The sequence below is a fragment of the Platalea leucorodia genome (assembly GCF_965183815.1).
Source record: "Platalea leucorodia genome assembly, chromosome: 11".
Lineage (NCBI taxonomy): Eukaryota > Metazoa > Chordata > Aves > Pelecaniformes > Threskiornithidae > Platalea > Platalea leucorodia.
The window spans coordinates 22166278-22181888 of record NC_138833.1 but is presented as its reverse complement, the minus strand read 5'-3'; the positions used below and the strand labels follow the sequence as shown (position 1 = coordinate 22181888).

Sequence of the window (15611 nt, the reverse complement as noted above, 5' to 3'; positions counted from 1 at the left end):
CATCGCACCTCTCTTTCTTCTTATTTCAGAGCTTGAAACGCCTTTTTTTTAAACAAATTTGCTAATGAATGGGGAAGTTATGTCATGTGAGAACCCTTGTTAGAGAACCCCTATTAAGTATTCTGAAATACAGAAGTGTCTAATTCTGAAAATAGTTAGTATGACAACAGAGTTTAAAGCTTCCTCTTATGTGTTCTATTGTTTGAAGCAAGTAGTTTCTTAAATACTGGAAAGTAAATTTTCAAAGTTTCACGCTAATGACTGCAGAGATTTTAGCTCTAAAATCTAGTACAGGTTTGAGTAAATAGAGGTTTGGTGCTGGATATATCAACTCAGCCAACATAACCACTGCTGGGAGTTTTGATTCTTTTTATTTCACCGGTCCATTTAAAAACTGAAGATCTACAAGCTAACTATGAGGCTAGATTAACTTAGTATGAATGTCCCAAAATCCTCCGATGCCCCATTTGTCACTGGAGGTTGCAGCACTTTATAACAGTTGTGCTTTTTGCTGTTGTCTCATTTTGTTTTTTTTTAACTTGTCCCAAGACAAGGGATCGTGGCACCTGGCTTGACAGAAGATGACTTGTGGAGAGCAAAATATATCTATGATTCAGCCTTTCACCCAGACACTGGGGAAAAGATGGTCTTGATTGGCCGAATGTCAGCTCAGGTACCCATGAACATGACTATCACAGGTTGTATGATGACCTTTTATAGGTAAGTGATGGCAGTATAACACATAAAGCATTTACCTACAAATTAGATAAGTGAAAATCAAATGTTATTGTCGAAAGAGCATTTTAGAAGATTTATAATAAATATTTTAAAATGTAAGATTTCGCTTCCTTTTCTCTTCTCTCTCTGCGTTCCCTCACACTGATTCATGGTTTCCCCTAGAAGTAGTTGGGAGATAAGCCCTTAGCCCCGCTCCTTCACCATCCCACTTTTCCTCAAACTGGGACAGTTGAAGGTTCCAAAATCCCGTCCTTGTAGGAGAGTTGTGTGGAGAAAGAGGAGGAGACACCTGAGACTTTCTAACCTTAGAGACCTGGCATGTAGGATGTCCTGTCTGCCAACTGAGTCCTCAGTATGCTTCGGTCCATCAGTCATCGAGTTCTCCAGCTCCTGTTTGATCCTTCCCTTTCCTCAGTAGTTCCTGAATCACCAATACAGTGAAGCCCACAGCAGAAGCCAGTCTCATCTGTTAGTAGACTCCGTGTTAGAAACATTTTTGTGACACAGTCCTTTGTTAGCAAGAACTGGTGGGAGGTTCAGAGGAAATAACAATAGCGGTTTTGATGCTGAGATTTTACAGATTCTTGACTCAGACTCCAGAAAGGCAGAGCCATTTTGAATGGTGCATATATATATGTGTGTGTGTGTTTAAAAAACAGTCGAGAATATGAATAAAACCATCAGTTCAGCTGCCCACTCACAAGCACTGCTTCCTGTTAACTGGTTATTCTTTGATGTGTGTTCTGTTATCATCTGTAATACTTATAGCAGCTATAAACCTTGTCTTTGCATTCTTGGTAGAGTCACTTAGATTCAAAACTAGGTGGTGTGTTAGCCTGGAAGACGTTGGTTTCTTTGGACCAAGCCCTCAGCAGTGCAAACAGAATTGTATAGAAGTCCTTGGACGAGGCAGCGTAGCGTCCGTCTTGCTCCACACCACTGGAAGAAGCAAATTCCTTGTTACATCTGTGAGGGCTCTTGGGCGTGCAGTAAGGCAAAGTGAGTCACGCCTGAGCTTTATAGCAAGCCTAACATCCTCTACATAGCGGTAGCATGGAAACAGGAGAAGATGAGTCAGGAGAGGGAGTTGCACAGGCACATGAAGAAAGGAGGAAGAACAGCAGTAGCGACGGAAAAAATCCAGCTAGTTTATCACTGTTACTTTGGCATCTCGTTCAGATACTGGAAACCAGAGGGGATAAGAATACACTTTCAAATCTCCTGAATCTTTCGATTTTTTTTTTGTAATTAAAGAAATAACATATCTTCCCATTTCAGAATGAAAGCCTCATGACAGACACACACCTTCTACTCTAGCATCTCCTCTTTGCTTTCACGCCTGTTACAGAATAATTGGTACAACTGCTGCTTTTTCTTTAGCACTCTTAATTTCCATATCATCCCTCCAGTGAGAACCACATTCCTGTTACCATTACTGCCTGTGTTATTAAATAGTTTGATTAAGTATAAGCTTTGAAGTCCTATGAAAAGGTTATTTTAATGGTCAGGAAATAGTTTTCAGTAGCAACTGTTGATTTTGGTGGCCTGACTGAAATCCTGGTGGAGCAGAGTCTGCAGTGGTTTCTCCCCTGGGGGCAGAGTTTGTGGTCTGAGTACACAAAGAAACGCTTTTCCCCTGGTGTATTCTCCGATCAGGTGTATTGGTGGATCAGGAGCTTCCTGATCCAGAGGTCCTTAGTGGATTTCTTTTTCATAAGTTTGTCCCGTCGTGTAAGTATACTCCTGGTTTGAGAGTAAAAGCATTCATCCCTCCACAAGACAGTCCCGTACACCGTGAAACAAATTGACTGTCACTTGTGTTACTCATCAGCATAACCATTTGCAAAATGATGACATCTGCAGTTTAACAGGGACCACATTAGCTTGTTAAATGGGGATTCTGTGACTTGGACAGAATGTATTTTTTCCACGGCCCCCCACCTGTGCTCACAAGTTAGCACTTTTTTGTCCTAAGGCATCTGCGTACGGGCACTGACATAATTTGTGAGGATTCCTTGGAGCTTTTTTTTTTTTTTTTGATGACTGGTTGTCTGGTTCATACTGTACCGAACCAGATTAATTTCTGTGCTGTACCTGTGCTTCTTAAACGTGGAGATATTTTCATGAAAATAATTTTTCATTTTGGAGTTAAGTGTCTTTTTATCTGGTTCTACAGGTGACTGAATGTTTTAATGTCACAGGGATTTATTAGAACGATGGCATCATATTAGCTCTTTGAAGACTGAGAAGATAAGCTCTGCCTCCTAAAATCCACCTCTCAGTCACTCATGGAGCTTCCTAAGAGAGCGAGCAGATTGTAAAGGAATAATAACGCTGGAAAAGTATCCTAGAAATTAGACAGTTTCATATTTCTCTGTGTGTTTTTTATAGAGAGGTTTGCTATAATGCTTTTGTTATTACAACAAACCTTTGTCCCAAGTGAACCTTGCTATTTAATTAGAATGCTTTTAAATTCTATTATTGGAAGGAGCTTGTACTTTCGTTATTAGGACAGTATCTCATTGACTGTGTTGTCTCATTCAGATAAACAAGAACCTCTGCATGATTACTGCTTGCACTTGCCTTTTTTTTTTGCTGTCATTTTTCTCTGCTGTTGATTGAACTGTATTTTTAGTAACAATAATTGTTTCTCTTTTCAAGAACAACACCAGCGGTGGTTTTCTGGCAGTGGATTAACCAGTCCTTCAATGCTATAGTAAATTACACGAACAGGAGCGGTGATGCCCCCATTACTGTCAGGTCAGACACTCAACCAGATACTTCTGATGTATTTATAAATTGTTCTCTGATGTACTGCAACATGGTTGGGCTTTGAAGTTTGAGGTAATAGAGGGATAAATTTTTTCATCTGTGCTTATTATGAATTTGATATGCACAGGTGAGAAGTCTGAGAATGATGGAGGCAAGAACTCCATTTCTGCCATTAAAGATAAACTTAAGCACCTTGATCATAAGCACTTAACAGCGTAGGATTTAATAGGAGTCTGTGTTGCATGGCTTAGTCAGGCATTTGAAAGTGCCCCATCAGTTTGGTGTTATACCAGGATATTTCTAAGCTGGTATTTCGTGTGGACCTTGATGTCTCTCTGCGTTGTCTTCTCAGTGCCCTGAGTATAGCACGCACCGCACCGTGTGCTTTTTTACAAAAAGAGGAGCCTTCAAGGAGCTGACCTGCACAGTACTAGTTTCTACTTGAAGGCAAAGAGGGAGACTAAATAGATGCAGAAAGGTAGAAATTGTGAATAGGAGACTGGAATTGCAGTGCTTGGCTGCCTGGGTTTGAGGCGGACTTGCTTATAGATGTCTGGGAGAAAGGAGTGGATTCGAGGATATACAGACACCTCCTAGCTGGGAAGTGTGTCGAGTATGTTGTAGGGCAGATTGGGTTGGCTTTGGGTGTTCGCAGCATAGCTGGTCTGAATGTCTGGGTTTTGGTACAGTGGATTTTAATTACGGTTGTAGACATGGCTTAGAAATCCAAACTGATTTTATTAGTTTAAGCAATTAGGAAATGAAATACAGAACTAAATCCTTCAAGGTGCACATTCAAACACATGAGAAAATGCCAAACAGATGGCAATGCAGAACCTATCCAATATTAAAATGTGGATTGCATGTGATTTTTACTGCTAGTGAAAGAAGAGTGTTTAATTTAGCGTCCCATTTGAATCTTCCATCTACGTCTTATTGCAGTGTCCCACAAAGGTCTACTTCTTAACTTCTGGGGGGGCATAACTACATGTGTAAAATGTAATTATTTTAAGAAGTGACGTGAATGTAGTTGTTGTGCATGTGCAAATGCTTTTATTTTTGTTTTAGCCAGCTGGGAACAGCCTACGTTTCTGCTACCACGGGTGCTGTCGCAACAGCTTTAGGACTTAATGCACTAACAAAGGTATTGTTGCTATTTTTTTCCATTCTTAACTAGGCTTTGGTGTTCTGTGAGATGCTAACGGCTCATTTCTCCTCCTGCATATCTGTGTCGTGTTCTGCACAGCTCCCAGTATGGAGTTGTAGTGGCCGTTGGCAGCTCCCTTCTTTAGATCCCAACCTTATTTTTGCCCCACGTAGATGGTTTTCTATGTATTTCAAACAGCCTGTCCTCCTTATATGTATATCAAACAGCCTTGTGTTTTGTTAATACAAACTGTACCTAAGAAGGTGCCTGTTTTGCAGTTTCTTCTTTGCGTGTCAAAGTGTCCAATAGCATTTGAAAGTTAATTGGAGTGGATGTGTAATTACAACAGTGTGGACTTGTTGTCCCATTAACTCTATAGGTGTGTTTTTAAGGTGCAGTATCACTTCTGCAAACGTGGACGCCTGCTCTAGACTGGCTGAAGAATTTGTAAGGAGGTGCTGCTTTTAAATGCAGAAAAATCAAATTCTTCAAACAAGTGCACAACGCAATCAAGAAAAAAGGTCCTTTACAAAAAAAAGAAGGAAAAAACCAGCAAAAATCTATTTTGTACCCCTCTGCTTATGCTTTAATGTACTGGGAGTGGTACAGCATTGATAAGTTATTTGAGAGACCGTTCGAAGCCGAGTAATGCGGATTATACAAGACATTGAGTAGAGGAATAGCCTCCGTAGTCAGTGCCCTTAGATGCAAAGCAGCTGGTCTGGATGTGGCTGGCTGTGACCTTGCCAGCAGAGACAGGAAAGCTGAGGTCTGTTTAGTGTTGCCCTCGGGCTGACGAGCACGCTCAGAAGCTGACACTCCTCTGCAGTGATGCTGCTAAATTAAGCTTGGGTTTGCCAGTCTCCTGCCACTGCTCGCTCTGGGAGAAGTATTTATGACTGATGTCTTGTTTGGTGGTTGTTTCACCTCTGCCCCACCAGTGAGTTTTCACTGAATTTTAATGTAAAGGAAATAAGTCTGGTCTATCATTAGCACATGAAACATTTTAATATGATCTTTGGGAAAGAAAATGATTATGTAATTTTTTTTTTTTTTATTCTTTTCTTTTTTTTTCCCTCTCTGTGTTTTTTACAGCATGTCTCACCTCTTATAGGACGATTTGTTCCTTTTGCTGCTGTTGCTGCTGCTAACTGCATTAATATTCCACTAATGAGACAAAGGTAGGAAAAAGAACAAAGATCACTCATTGTAGAAGAAAGGATATTATTGAGTTTTTAGCTCAGCAAGTTACTAAATAAAGCACGTTACATATCTTTATGCAAGAACCTGAGGCATGGTCTTGTTGTGATTGATTGATTGATTGATTGTGACAGATAAAATAAAATAAAATAGAACATCCTCATTCTCTTCAGATAAATAGCCATGGAGTTCTTCAGTCTTAGATCTCAGAAGCCAAGTACCGGTCCTTCAAAACTTGATCACACGGACCCTTTAAATACAAACTCTGCTTTGGAAAAATACAGTCATTTCAAAAATGGTCCTTCAAATCCCCCATGCAGAAGTTAGTCATAGAAGTCAGGCTCTGCAGTTCTGTTTAATGATCTGAGATTACAAAAATACGCACTTTGTCCGAAACAAAATTTCATATGTATTCCGATTTGACTAGGACTAGGAATAGAAGTGGGGGAAAACGAGTGAAAAGCATCCTCTTATAAACGCAAGGTTATGGGCAGAAAAGGGAATATTTAAAGTTTGTATTGACAATGAAATTCAATCCATGGTAGTATTTTATCTCTTATAAAAGATGAGGAGAAGAATAAAGGCAGTCCTCAGTATATCTGCCCTTCTGTCTGCTGCTCTCTCCCCAGAATGGGAGTTTAAGACCTAACCCTGCACTTGAGCAAGAGATCTAATAGAGAATAAGACAGTTACAGCAGTGTAGTTTGTTTTGTGCGTCCTTTTATACTTTCAAATATGTTCTTAGAGGTTGAAATGAAAACTCAGACTAGAATGCCAGAGGGGAATGTTCACAAAGACTTCTGTTTTAGCTCCGTGAAACTAATCTTCCTGTATTCCCTGTGTTGAGTGTCGGAAAGGACAGACTATTCCCAGAGCAGTCCAGAAAATTCCACTTTTCTGACTTGCATTTTGAAGGAACCTCTCCTTTCTGTGGACTGCAGAAATAACAGATCTCCTTTCTTCCCCCTTGGAACGCACGTGACCAGGCTTAAGCAGCGGATTGCTGTTACAAATATTCAGTTCTTTACTTTTCAGCATATTTCTCCCCAGATCTTTGTCCACCTTTTGAAATTTTTGTGCCTGAGAGTGTTACAAACAGGCTAACTTGGAAAATAAAATAAAAACCAAAATTCTTATAATTAACAATTTTAAGGGGACAAAGATAAGGTGACAAAAAAGGTGAATAAATGCATGTCTGTCCCTGCTTTATTTTTCAACAGGGAACTCAAGTTTGGAATCCCCGTCACGGATGAGAACGGGAACAGACTTGGTGAATCAACAAAAGCAGCTCAGCAGGCGATTACCCAGGTGGTTATATCAAGGATTCTTATGGCTGCTCCTGGCATGGGTAAGAATAACTGCAGTCACGCGCAGCTCCTGATTATCAGTTCCTGATGTGAGAGCGCTTAAATTCTATATAAGTGCCTTTTCTCAGAGGCCAAATTATCTTACAGTTATGCGGGCAGTATTTGCATTTCTGTTAAGAAGTTCCACAAAGAAACGTACAGTTCTTACCGTGAAAACATCCACGGTGTGTTACACTGACGTGCAGCAGAAAAGCTCCTGGGACGCTTTTGCAGAACAGATACAGAGAGCAAAGGAACGGTAGCAAATTCTGCTTGAGTGGAATTAGTGTAGTGAAGAGTAGGGGGTTTGACCAGTGCCAAGTTACTGAGCTCAGGCTTAGTTCTGTGTGAAATTAGAAGTTTTGCTTATTGGGAGAAGTTACCTCTGTAAATACCAATCCAGTATCTTGGCAATGTGAAATGAAAGCTCAGTTAATGACAGCAGGCTGTGAAACCTGTATTATGGTCCTAGTTCATCTTAACAGAAAATGAAAACCAAATGCCTTTTTCTCCAAGGTTAATGCTTTTTGTTTTTTTCTCATTTGCAGCGATTCCTCCCTTCATAATGAACACGTTGGAAAAGAGAGCCTTTTTAAAGGTTAGTCTTAGATATCTACATATATGTATTTCATATCTGAAGTTAATATTTTCATGAATTTAAAATACTTTGAGTCTTCATATTTGCCTCCCAAACGTGCCTCTGCTCTGGGAGGACATCACTGCAGAGCTCGCTTTACAGCTGACCCTTTCTTTATGCCTTTCTCAGAGATAGCTTGGTTCTTTTTATCGCAGTGTAAAATAACATTAAGAAAACATGAACTTTTTTGTTATTTTTATAATTGTTCTTAAAATGCAGAGTTCCTCCTAGTAAATAAACCTTCCTTCTACCAAGACTTGGAATACAGTTTATCAGAAAAATATTTTAAAATTTTATAATGCTTTTTTCTCAGGCTATCAATAAGGAGGCTTTGCGTAGCTGCTGCAGTAGCAATTTAACTTTGGAAACAACAATGATGATAAAAAATCTCTTTTGAAAATGACCCTTTAAAATTTACTGGATGAGCAAGTGCAGGGTAGGCATAGAATGGGCATGCTTCATCAAAGATTGCTTATTTCCTTTATTCTGTTTATGCTGATGTAGTGTGAAGTCAAACACCCGGTGTTAGTAAATATATAAACTAAATCGACATCATGCACTGTGTGTGCGTGAGAGGGTAAAGAACAATCATGAAATTAATTATAGGGTTGTCTAACACAAGAGAAATGATATTCAGATGAGGAACTCTATCATTCTTGACCAGTAAAGGGAGTTTCATCTGCACCAGCCGCTATCACTCACTTGAGTAGCTCCAGGCCAAGTCTCTGGCAGCAAAACCCACCCAACAAGCTGGGAACACCAGTTTGGAGAAGATAGGAGAAGAAAGTTTGCAGACCCTCCCATGGAAAAGTGGTTTGCGTGGGGACTGGGCGGACAAGCAGGGGAAGTTGCCTGGTTTTTAAAGGTTTCTAAAATATTTAAATGATATTTCTTATTATTTCTGCCCTTCATTTTTCTTGTGCAGAGTTAGATTACCCAGTTACATCCACCATTTGAAAGGGCTTCTGTATGTATAAGTGAGGCATTGGGAAGAGGTCCCAAGTGTCTTCCGATTTTAAAAACTTTTTTTTCCTGAAGTGCTTTGCTTTTTTTTTCCCCGCTGTGAAAACACCATAGCTCAGAACGTAACGAGAGGAACCGTGCCGTTTGAGTTTTAGAGGGAAAGTCAACGTGTGCTCCTTGCATCTCCTGAAAGAAGCGAGACTGCAGTGCGTCCACGTACGCTCTTTGTCTGCAGCGTAAAGAGCCCTGTACTGATTTGGCTAATTCTTAGTTGCTGATTTCTTTTGACCCATACCCTGTTTGCAGAGTAGCTTTAAGCAGCTTGTGATACTGTTATGTTCTTGAGAATGTATTACCCGGAACGCTAACCCTTGTTTTCTTTAAAAAAAAAACTCATAAATGTAGAGCAAAGATTATTTTATATGTATTTGATGTGGGAGAAATGTCACAAATGCTATCAACTCAACTGGCAAATACATGACGTTTGTGAAGAAGTTGCAACAATTCCTAGGGTTTGGAGACAAATATCTATTGTTTTTGTGTGGAATAATCAACATAAGGGTGTTGTGAATTTTTCAGATCAGCAAAAATGAGCGGTTTCTTCAGTGACTACTCAGTGGTCTTTGGTACCATCATGACCGTTTATGCTCACCTGTTCCTCCCCCTCAGCCTCAAAGACTGTGAGTTCAGGTGAAACACTGCTCTGCAGGTAGTCAGTGGTAACACACCGTAGAGATTAGTATTAAAACCATTAAGAAATGAGCTGCGTTTTTTAACAAGCAGCTTCTGCATGTTCTCTTGAGGTTTCAGCAGCACCATCCCATTTGCAGTACTCCAGCACCATCCACACAACGCTTTACTAACTCATCGTCCTTAGCCTTTGCTTCGTACACCATCACTCGTGAAAATAATTCTTGTATGCTTGCCCAAGCCTATTAAGCAACACACAAGGCCAGAAAATAGTCAAATGGTTGTGAAATAATGAAGAAAATAGTAGAATGATGTTCTGCAGTGAGAGAAAGAGAAAGAAATGCTTTTGGAATGCTGGTCTCGGTGATAGCAGGCTATCATCCTCTGGTATTTGAAGTAATAACCTATAAATGTAGGTTATATAGCACTATTCATCCCCAATTTTCTGACGTTGTTTTGCACGAGGACGTTTTGATGGTAACATTAGTATGAATTAACATTCCCAAAAGTTATTGCTAGAAAATTAATGGTTCTAGAACACAAGCACATACCTACTGCTTCAAAATGCATCTAATTATTTCTTGACTTGAAAAAATACTTTTTTATATAGATGTGCTTTTGCTACAGGTTCCAGCAGTGGCTTTGGCTGCCCTTTATGCAGTTGTGCAGCGTAGTAGTTCTTGATGAGGCTGTATAAAGCCTGTGTTCGTTATCCCCGCTGACCTACGCTTGACTAGCGCTGCGCAGAGCCAAGTTACTTTGTCTGCTGCAGCAGGAGGATCCATAAACAACCTTGCTCGGAGGCGCAGTGTTTGTAGATGCATTTTAGTTACAGGTAACCTTTCTCCTAAGGAAAGAAATTGGTTTTTTCCATGGAAACTTCTGAAAATTACAATCGACACTGAAGTTTTAATTTATATTACTACTCTGACAGCTTCAGCTATTATTTCTCTCCTGTTCTGCATACTGTATTAACATTAAAGTTGATTCCAGAAATTTCCTCCTGTATCCTTAAGACAAGCTCCTTGGGGTCTCTTAGTCTGCAACTAAAATATGTATTCAAAACTGTTACAAGACTAGAACAGAGAGCCTTTTTTTTTTTTTAGGCATCATTCCTGAATGTCTTATGCCTTTGAGTCCTCCATGCATTCCTAATTTAACTGTCATTTCATTTATTCTTTTTTTTTTTTTTTTTTAAAAAAACAGGCGTAGCTAGCCTGGGAAAGCTGACAGATTTTGAGATCCAACAATGAAAGGAAGTAGTCAGTTAGAAAAAAGCTGATTCTCCTTATGGCTTTTGTTTGCTTAATTATCATTTCTCCATTTTCTCTGTTTGCACTAACCACTAAAGATGCCATAAAGACATCTGGAAATTAAATCCTAATTCATCGGGAACTGCCTTCTTCCAGGGTTAAATGGTCGTTCTCTAACACAGTAAATTCTGCTCTCTTGTACTTCTCCATTTTATCTCTTTGTAGGGATGTACAGCCTGCATTCGAGTTTTGCTTTATTGTTTTACGTTGTTCCCTGGGCAACTCCAGTTCTTAACATTGACCTCGCCGCGTTCGAGTTTTACCTCACCGTCTTTCTTGATTAGTGCAGCCTGGTAGCATTCTTGAAAAGTAAAGGCTGTAACTCAGATGAGGTACCTTGGCAAGAAGTGTTCCACCACATGAAATAGATGTTGTTCCCATTGCCTGTACTAGTAGTTACCTCTCTCTCTCTGATTAATGACCAACTCTGATAAAAGCATGAAACCATCTATTACTCTCCTGACACCCTCCAACAGCCTTTTCAGTTATAAAATCGTATTTGGGGTTTTTGGGTGTGTATTTCGGGTCCCACGCTCACGCCGCAATGCGGAGCATCCCTCTCCCTTAACTCTCCTCAGAGGCTGAAGTCATCTGCAGCGCAGTTTGCCCTGCGCTCCCAAATACGTGCAATATTCACCAATGCCGCAGTCCGGCATCCCTTCCGCCGTCAGTCACACAGCTCTCGTCACGGACTCTCCCAATGTGTAAAATGTAAAGCAATTTGAGGGGATTTATCTCGGCCGAGAGTCAAACGAAGGTGTGCGTAGTGGAATGCCAGAAGGGCAGAGCACGGCTGCGTTCACCCTTTATCCTTCTCGCTGTTGCTGTCTTTTTCTGTTTGTTATCTGTTGTTGCAGGTTATTGCTGAACTGCACGGTTCTTCCTGCACTCATCTCTGGGTTCCAGATTGACTCCAGGGGAAAAAAAAAAAAATAAAACCGAAGCAATCTACATCATTTCTTCTCCCTCAGGCTCTGGAGAAAGATTAATGTGCGCAGGCTTGCTTTCCATGCTCTTACGCTGCTGTGACCTTCCTTAGCACCAAGCTTTGCCCTACCGCGCTTTCTAAATTTCTTCTTTCTGTTTCTACTCTCAAATAATGCCCATCATTTGTTCACCAGTTTCCCCTCTAACTTCTACATCTTGAGAAATGCTTCTTGCAGAACAAAGCATCGTCTTTGTTGAAAACACCATCCACTGTAATGTGTGATTTTTAACTCCTTAGCTGTTTTGTTTTAAAATCGGCTTCCTCTTATCATCGCAGTCATGTTTGTCCTATTTACTGGAGACACTGATTGTATCGGAGCAAGAGAAGGCCATTGCAGTAGTGTTGTTTAAAGAGGTCTGGTTTTATTTTATTAATAATTAATTTCAACTAAAATCCTAACATGTGGGGGGGGAGTAGATGCCTAAATCATTTAAAAGCCTACAGGAAAACGATCATATTTCTTGACATCCATTCAAGCTCTGCGAAAGTGACAGCAATGAGGAACGTGCTAAAAACGCATCCATAGGTCGTGCGTTGCTTTCTCAGCCTTGTTTCCCCAACTCTTCCACCCTTTTGTTCTTTAATAAAAGGTGAACCCTTGCAGAAGTGGAGCGCACCCGACTGCGCTCCGGGGGCAAGTTCCTACGCGCCAAAGCAAATTCTAAGACAGGAGAAAGAGCCGAGAGAGGCAGACGTACATTTTTCCTTGGTACCTCCCTATTTTTAAGGCTGGTGGCTGCAGCTGCTTGCAGAATAAATCTCCACTCGTGAGTTAAAAGCCTTTGATGTCGGCGGAGAGGCAGGAGCTGTCACCAGACCTCGCTCTTCTCGGGGATGCCGAGAAATCCCTGTGCCCCTGCGTGTGGCAGCACCTTGCGCCTGCAGCACCGCTCCAGGCTTTGGCTCCACTCCTGCCTACGGAGTTGGGCGACTCGAAGGAATGGCCCACGTCCTCGGGATCGGGTCCTGAGCAGAACACTCAGCCTAGCGTCGTTCCCGAGGGACGTTTACTCAGGGTAACGGCGTACGTTGAGATCACAAAGTAACTTTCTTAGGACTTTTCAAAGGGATTGGGCTCTCAAACCGGAGCTCAGCTTTAAGGTACGCTGGTAATTGTTTTGTCTTCGTCGTCTCCAAGAGGCTTAGGTGCAATCTGTCTCTTACAATACAAGAATTCCAGGAAGGTGGGAGGAGAGGGGAGAAAAGCTGCCGTACTCACTGTGTGCGCTTTACTTTTTAACAGAGGTTTCCTTGGATGAGTGCTCCCATTCAAGTTGGATTAGTCGGATTCTGGTAAGTGATTTCTTTGGGTTGGGTCTGCTATTTTAACCTACTCGTAGGTTTTTTTGGAGGAAGTAGCAATATTTGCACTTTGTTGAAAGAAAAAAAGTTGAGAGTTAGTCAATTCCTATCTGTAACTGATAATACCATATTAAAAAAACCAGCCCTTAGCAATGAAGAAGCTGCCAAGAAAAGCAGAGGGAGGGAGAAAGAAAGGAAGGGAGTGGCAAAAAAAAAAAAGGCATGTGGCAGCTTGATCGGAAAAGATGCTTTGGCTGCTACCTCCATAAACAATAACGGGAATCGGATCCTGGGGGTTGATGAATTCATGAAGCATTTGGTTAATGAAAAGTTTCATTCGCCGTTGTCTGGCATTTTATGTTGTCGTTATATTTTCACGCACACCAATGCAAAACACGGAAAGGACATCAAATGATAACTTTATATACATTTGTAAGCATGGTATTGATGCGTTTAGTACTACATAGTAGGTAAATGATTTCACAAGGTATAATGCAGTGAGAAATAAAGGTTACATAGCACTTCATGGAACTTTACCTCACTGTACACAAAAAAGAAAAAAGCAAGCTTTCTGCCTAGAAGACCATGCCTAAGGGGTTTGAATTTTCTATTAGCACCCTAAATATTGTAAACCCCTTTTTGTCTCCTAGTCTTGTGTTTGCAACACCCCTGTGTTGTGCGCTGTTTCCTCAAAAAAGGTACGTATTGCTGTTACGTTATTCTTACTTTAACGTTACGCTCGCAGAGGCACGCGAGGTACGGCAAAGACAGAAACAAGTGGTCATTCCCGCCTGGAGCATACGGTCTTAATTCCCACATAACAAGTGTGATAAACATGAGAATATTCAGGAAAGGAATAATTCTGTTACTCATCAGTAATATATAATAGTTGAATTGTGCTCGTTTGTTTACAAACTCCTAGCAGCTTGCGATGCCGCTGCCTAGGGATAGGGAACGAGAGGCTTGGGTGAGTAGTTTAACCACGCTATTTCAAGCTGAGAAGTTTGAGCTTGATAATACAGAGTTAGGAACCACTGGAAGGATTCATAAAAACGGCCAGTATTATGGTCCAAACAATGTATTTGTGTTCAGTAAGGTTATGGCTTCATTAAATACAGTCAGAGCCCATTTTCTTTTCAGCTGAAAACTCCTCTGGTTATACAGAACAGCACTTGACTATAATACATGCTTATTTGCATTTATTATTATTTTTCCAGAAAGAATTTTTTATCAATACACAAACAGCTCAGTACTGAAAACTGTCTTAGAAACCTCATTCATTATAGCTGAAATCATAATGCAACCTGTATGGTTATAAAGTTAGCTCCATTTGCAGTATGGAGTACGAACAGGTTCTTAAATTCAACTAAGCTGTCCCCTCTCGTATTATTAGTGGTTGTCTAAACTTGACAAGCTGCCGAGCGTAGCTTAAAGAACGCAAGCTGGAGCTGAATCTGTTAAAATATTGAGCAACTAAAGTAGCTTTTGATCCCAGAAGACAATTCCCAGTTCTCCTCCGATGGGGTCCGTTTCCCTGCCTGGCCCAGCAGCGAGCGTTGTGGTAGATAAGCGTCGCTAGGCTCCCTGCAGGGGACTTTACAAACCGGGACAGTTCGGGGTTTTAACCTGGGCTCTCCCTTTCGTGGGAACATTAGACCTTAAACTGTATGTAAGAAATTGCAGCTGTTTAAGTGACCTGGCAGCTTAATTCACTTTCCTGTGAAAGGACTCTTATAAAAATAAACCTTTTATTCAACTGAATAAAATCAGGCAGTAAGTTAAATAGGCAAATACATTATATTTCATAAAAACACCTTTAGGAAGGTAAGTTTCTATTGCCAGCAACAACCTGAAGCAACTAAGTAGATTCCTACCCTCATGGTAGTAGCAATAGCCATTTCTTGACTCTGTGGATTGTCTTATTGCCTTCTAAGCGGGGATTCATTTGCCCCTGGTCTGTGAGCATGATTCCTTCATAAGAAGTTAAAATAAGATCTGAAAACTCTCTTCACAATCCAGGAAGTTTAACCAAATGCGTCATCCATCTTATTTTACATTCAAGTGCTTGTTATATATAACCCTTTTGCTCTTTCTTTTGCTTAGTTCTATGTCTGTAACACGCTTGGAGCCAGAATTGCAAGCCAAGATCCGAGAGAACAGCCCGGAACTAGAACGTGTATACTTTAATAAAGGATTATAATTCAAGGAAGGGAAAATATCTGTCAAGGAGGACCTTGTGCACTTATTTTTGAATTATATGCCAACACAGTTGAAGGTGAGAACTCACTTTTAACTTGTCCTTTTGTTAAACAAGCTTTGATCATCTGCATCCTATTTAAAGATGTTCCTTGTTGTAGTGTTTAAATTACAAAAGGTCATTTTGTTCACTTTGGTATCGATTAAAAGTTTAACCATACATATCCAAAAATGTTTACATGAGCTCTCAAGCAGCTATAATAACAATAAACAAGCACACAAAGAAAAATAGATGCTATTATATTGGATTTGCCACCTG

General features: G+C 40.5%; 1 protein-coding gene across 2 annotated transcripts in view; it reads left to right on the top strand.

Annotated features, from left to right (window-relative positions):
- SFXN1 (sideroflexin 1) overlaps window positions 1–15468 on the top strand; it is a 29168-nt gene extending 13700 nt beyond the window's left edge. The window contains exons 3-11 of one of the 2 annotated variants that reach the window (XM_082324421.1): window positions 550–720; window positions 3400–3498; window positions 4579–4654; window positions 5753–5838; window positions 7078–7205; window positions 7752–7801; window positions 13038–13087; window positions 13747–13794; window positions 15200–15468. In XM_082324421.1, coding sequence (XP_082180547.1) covers window positions 550–720; window positions 3400–3498; window positions 4579–4654; window positions 5753–5838; window positions 7078–7205; window positions 7752–7801; window positions 13038–13087; window positions 13747–13794; window positions 15200–15296 — 805 coding nt within the window. In that variant the 3' untranslated portion in view covers window positions 15297–15468. The remainder of the gene's footprint in view (window positions 1–549; window positions 721–3399; window positions 3499–4578; window positions 4655–5752; window positions 5839–7077; window positions 7206–7751; window positions 7802–13037; window positions 13088–13746; window positions 13795–15199) is intronic. The other variant, XM_082324422.1, reaches the window with a different exon arrangement.
- The last annotated feature ends 143 nt before the right edge of the window (window positions 15469–15611 follow it).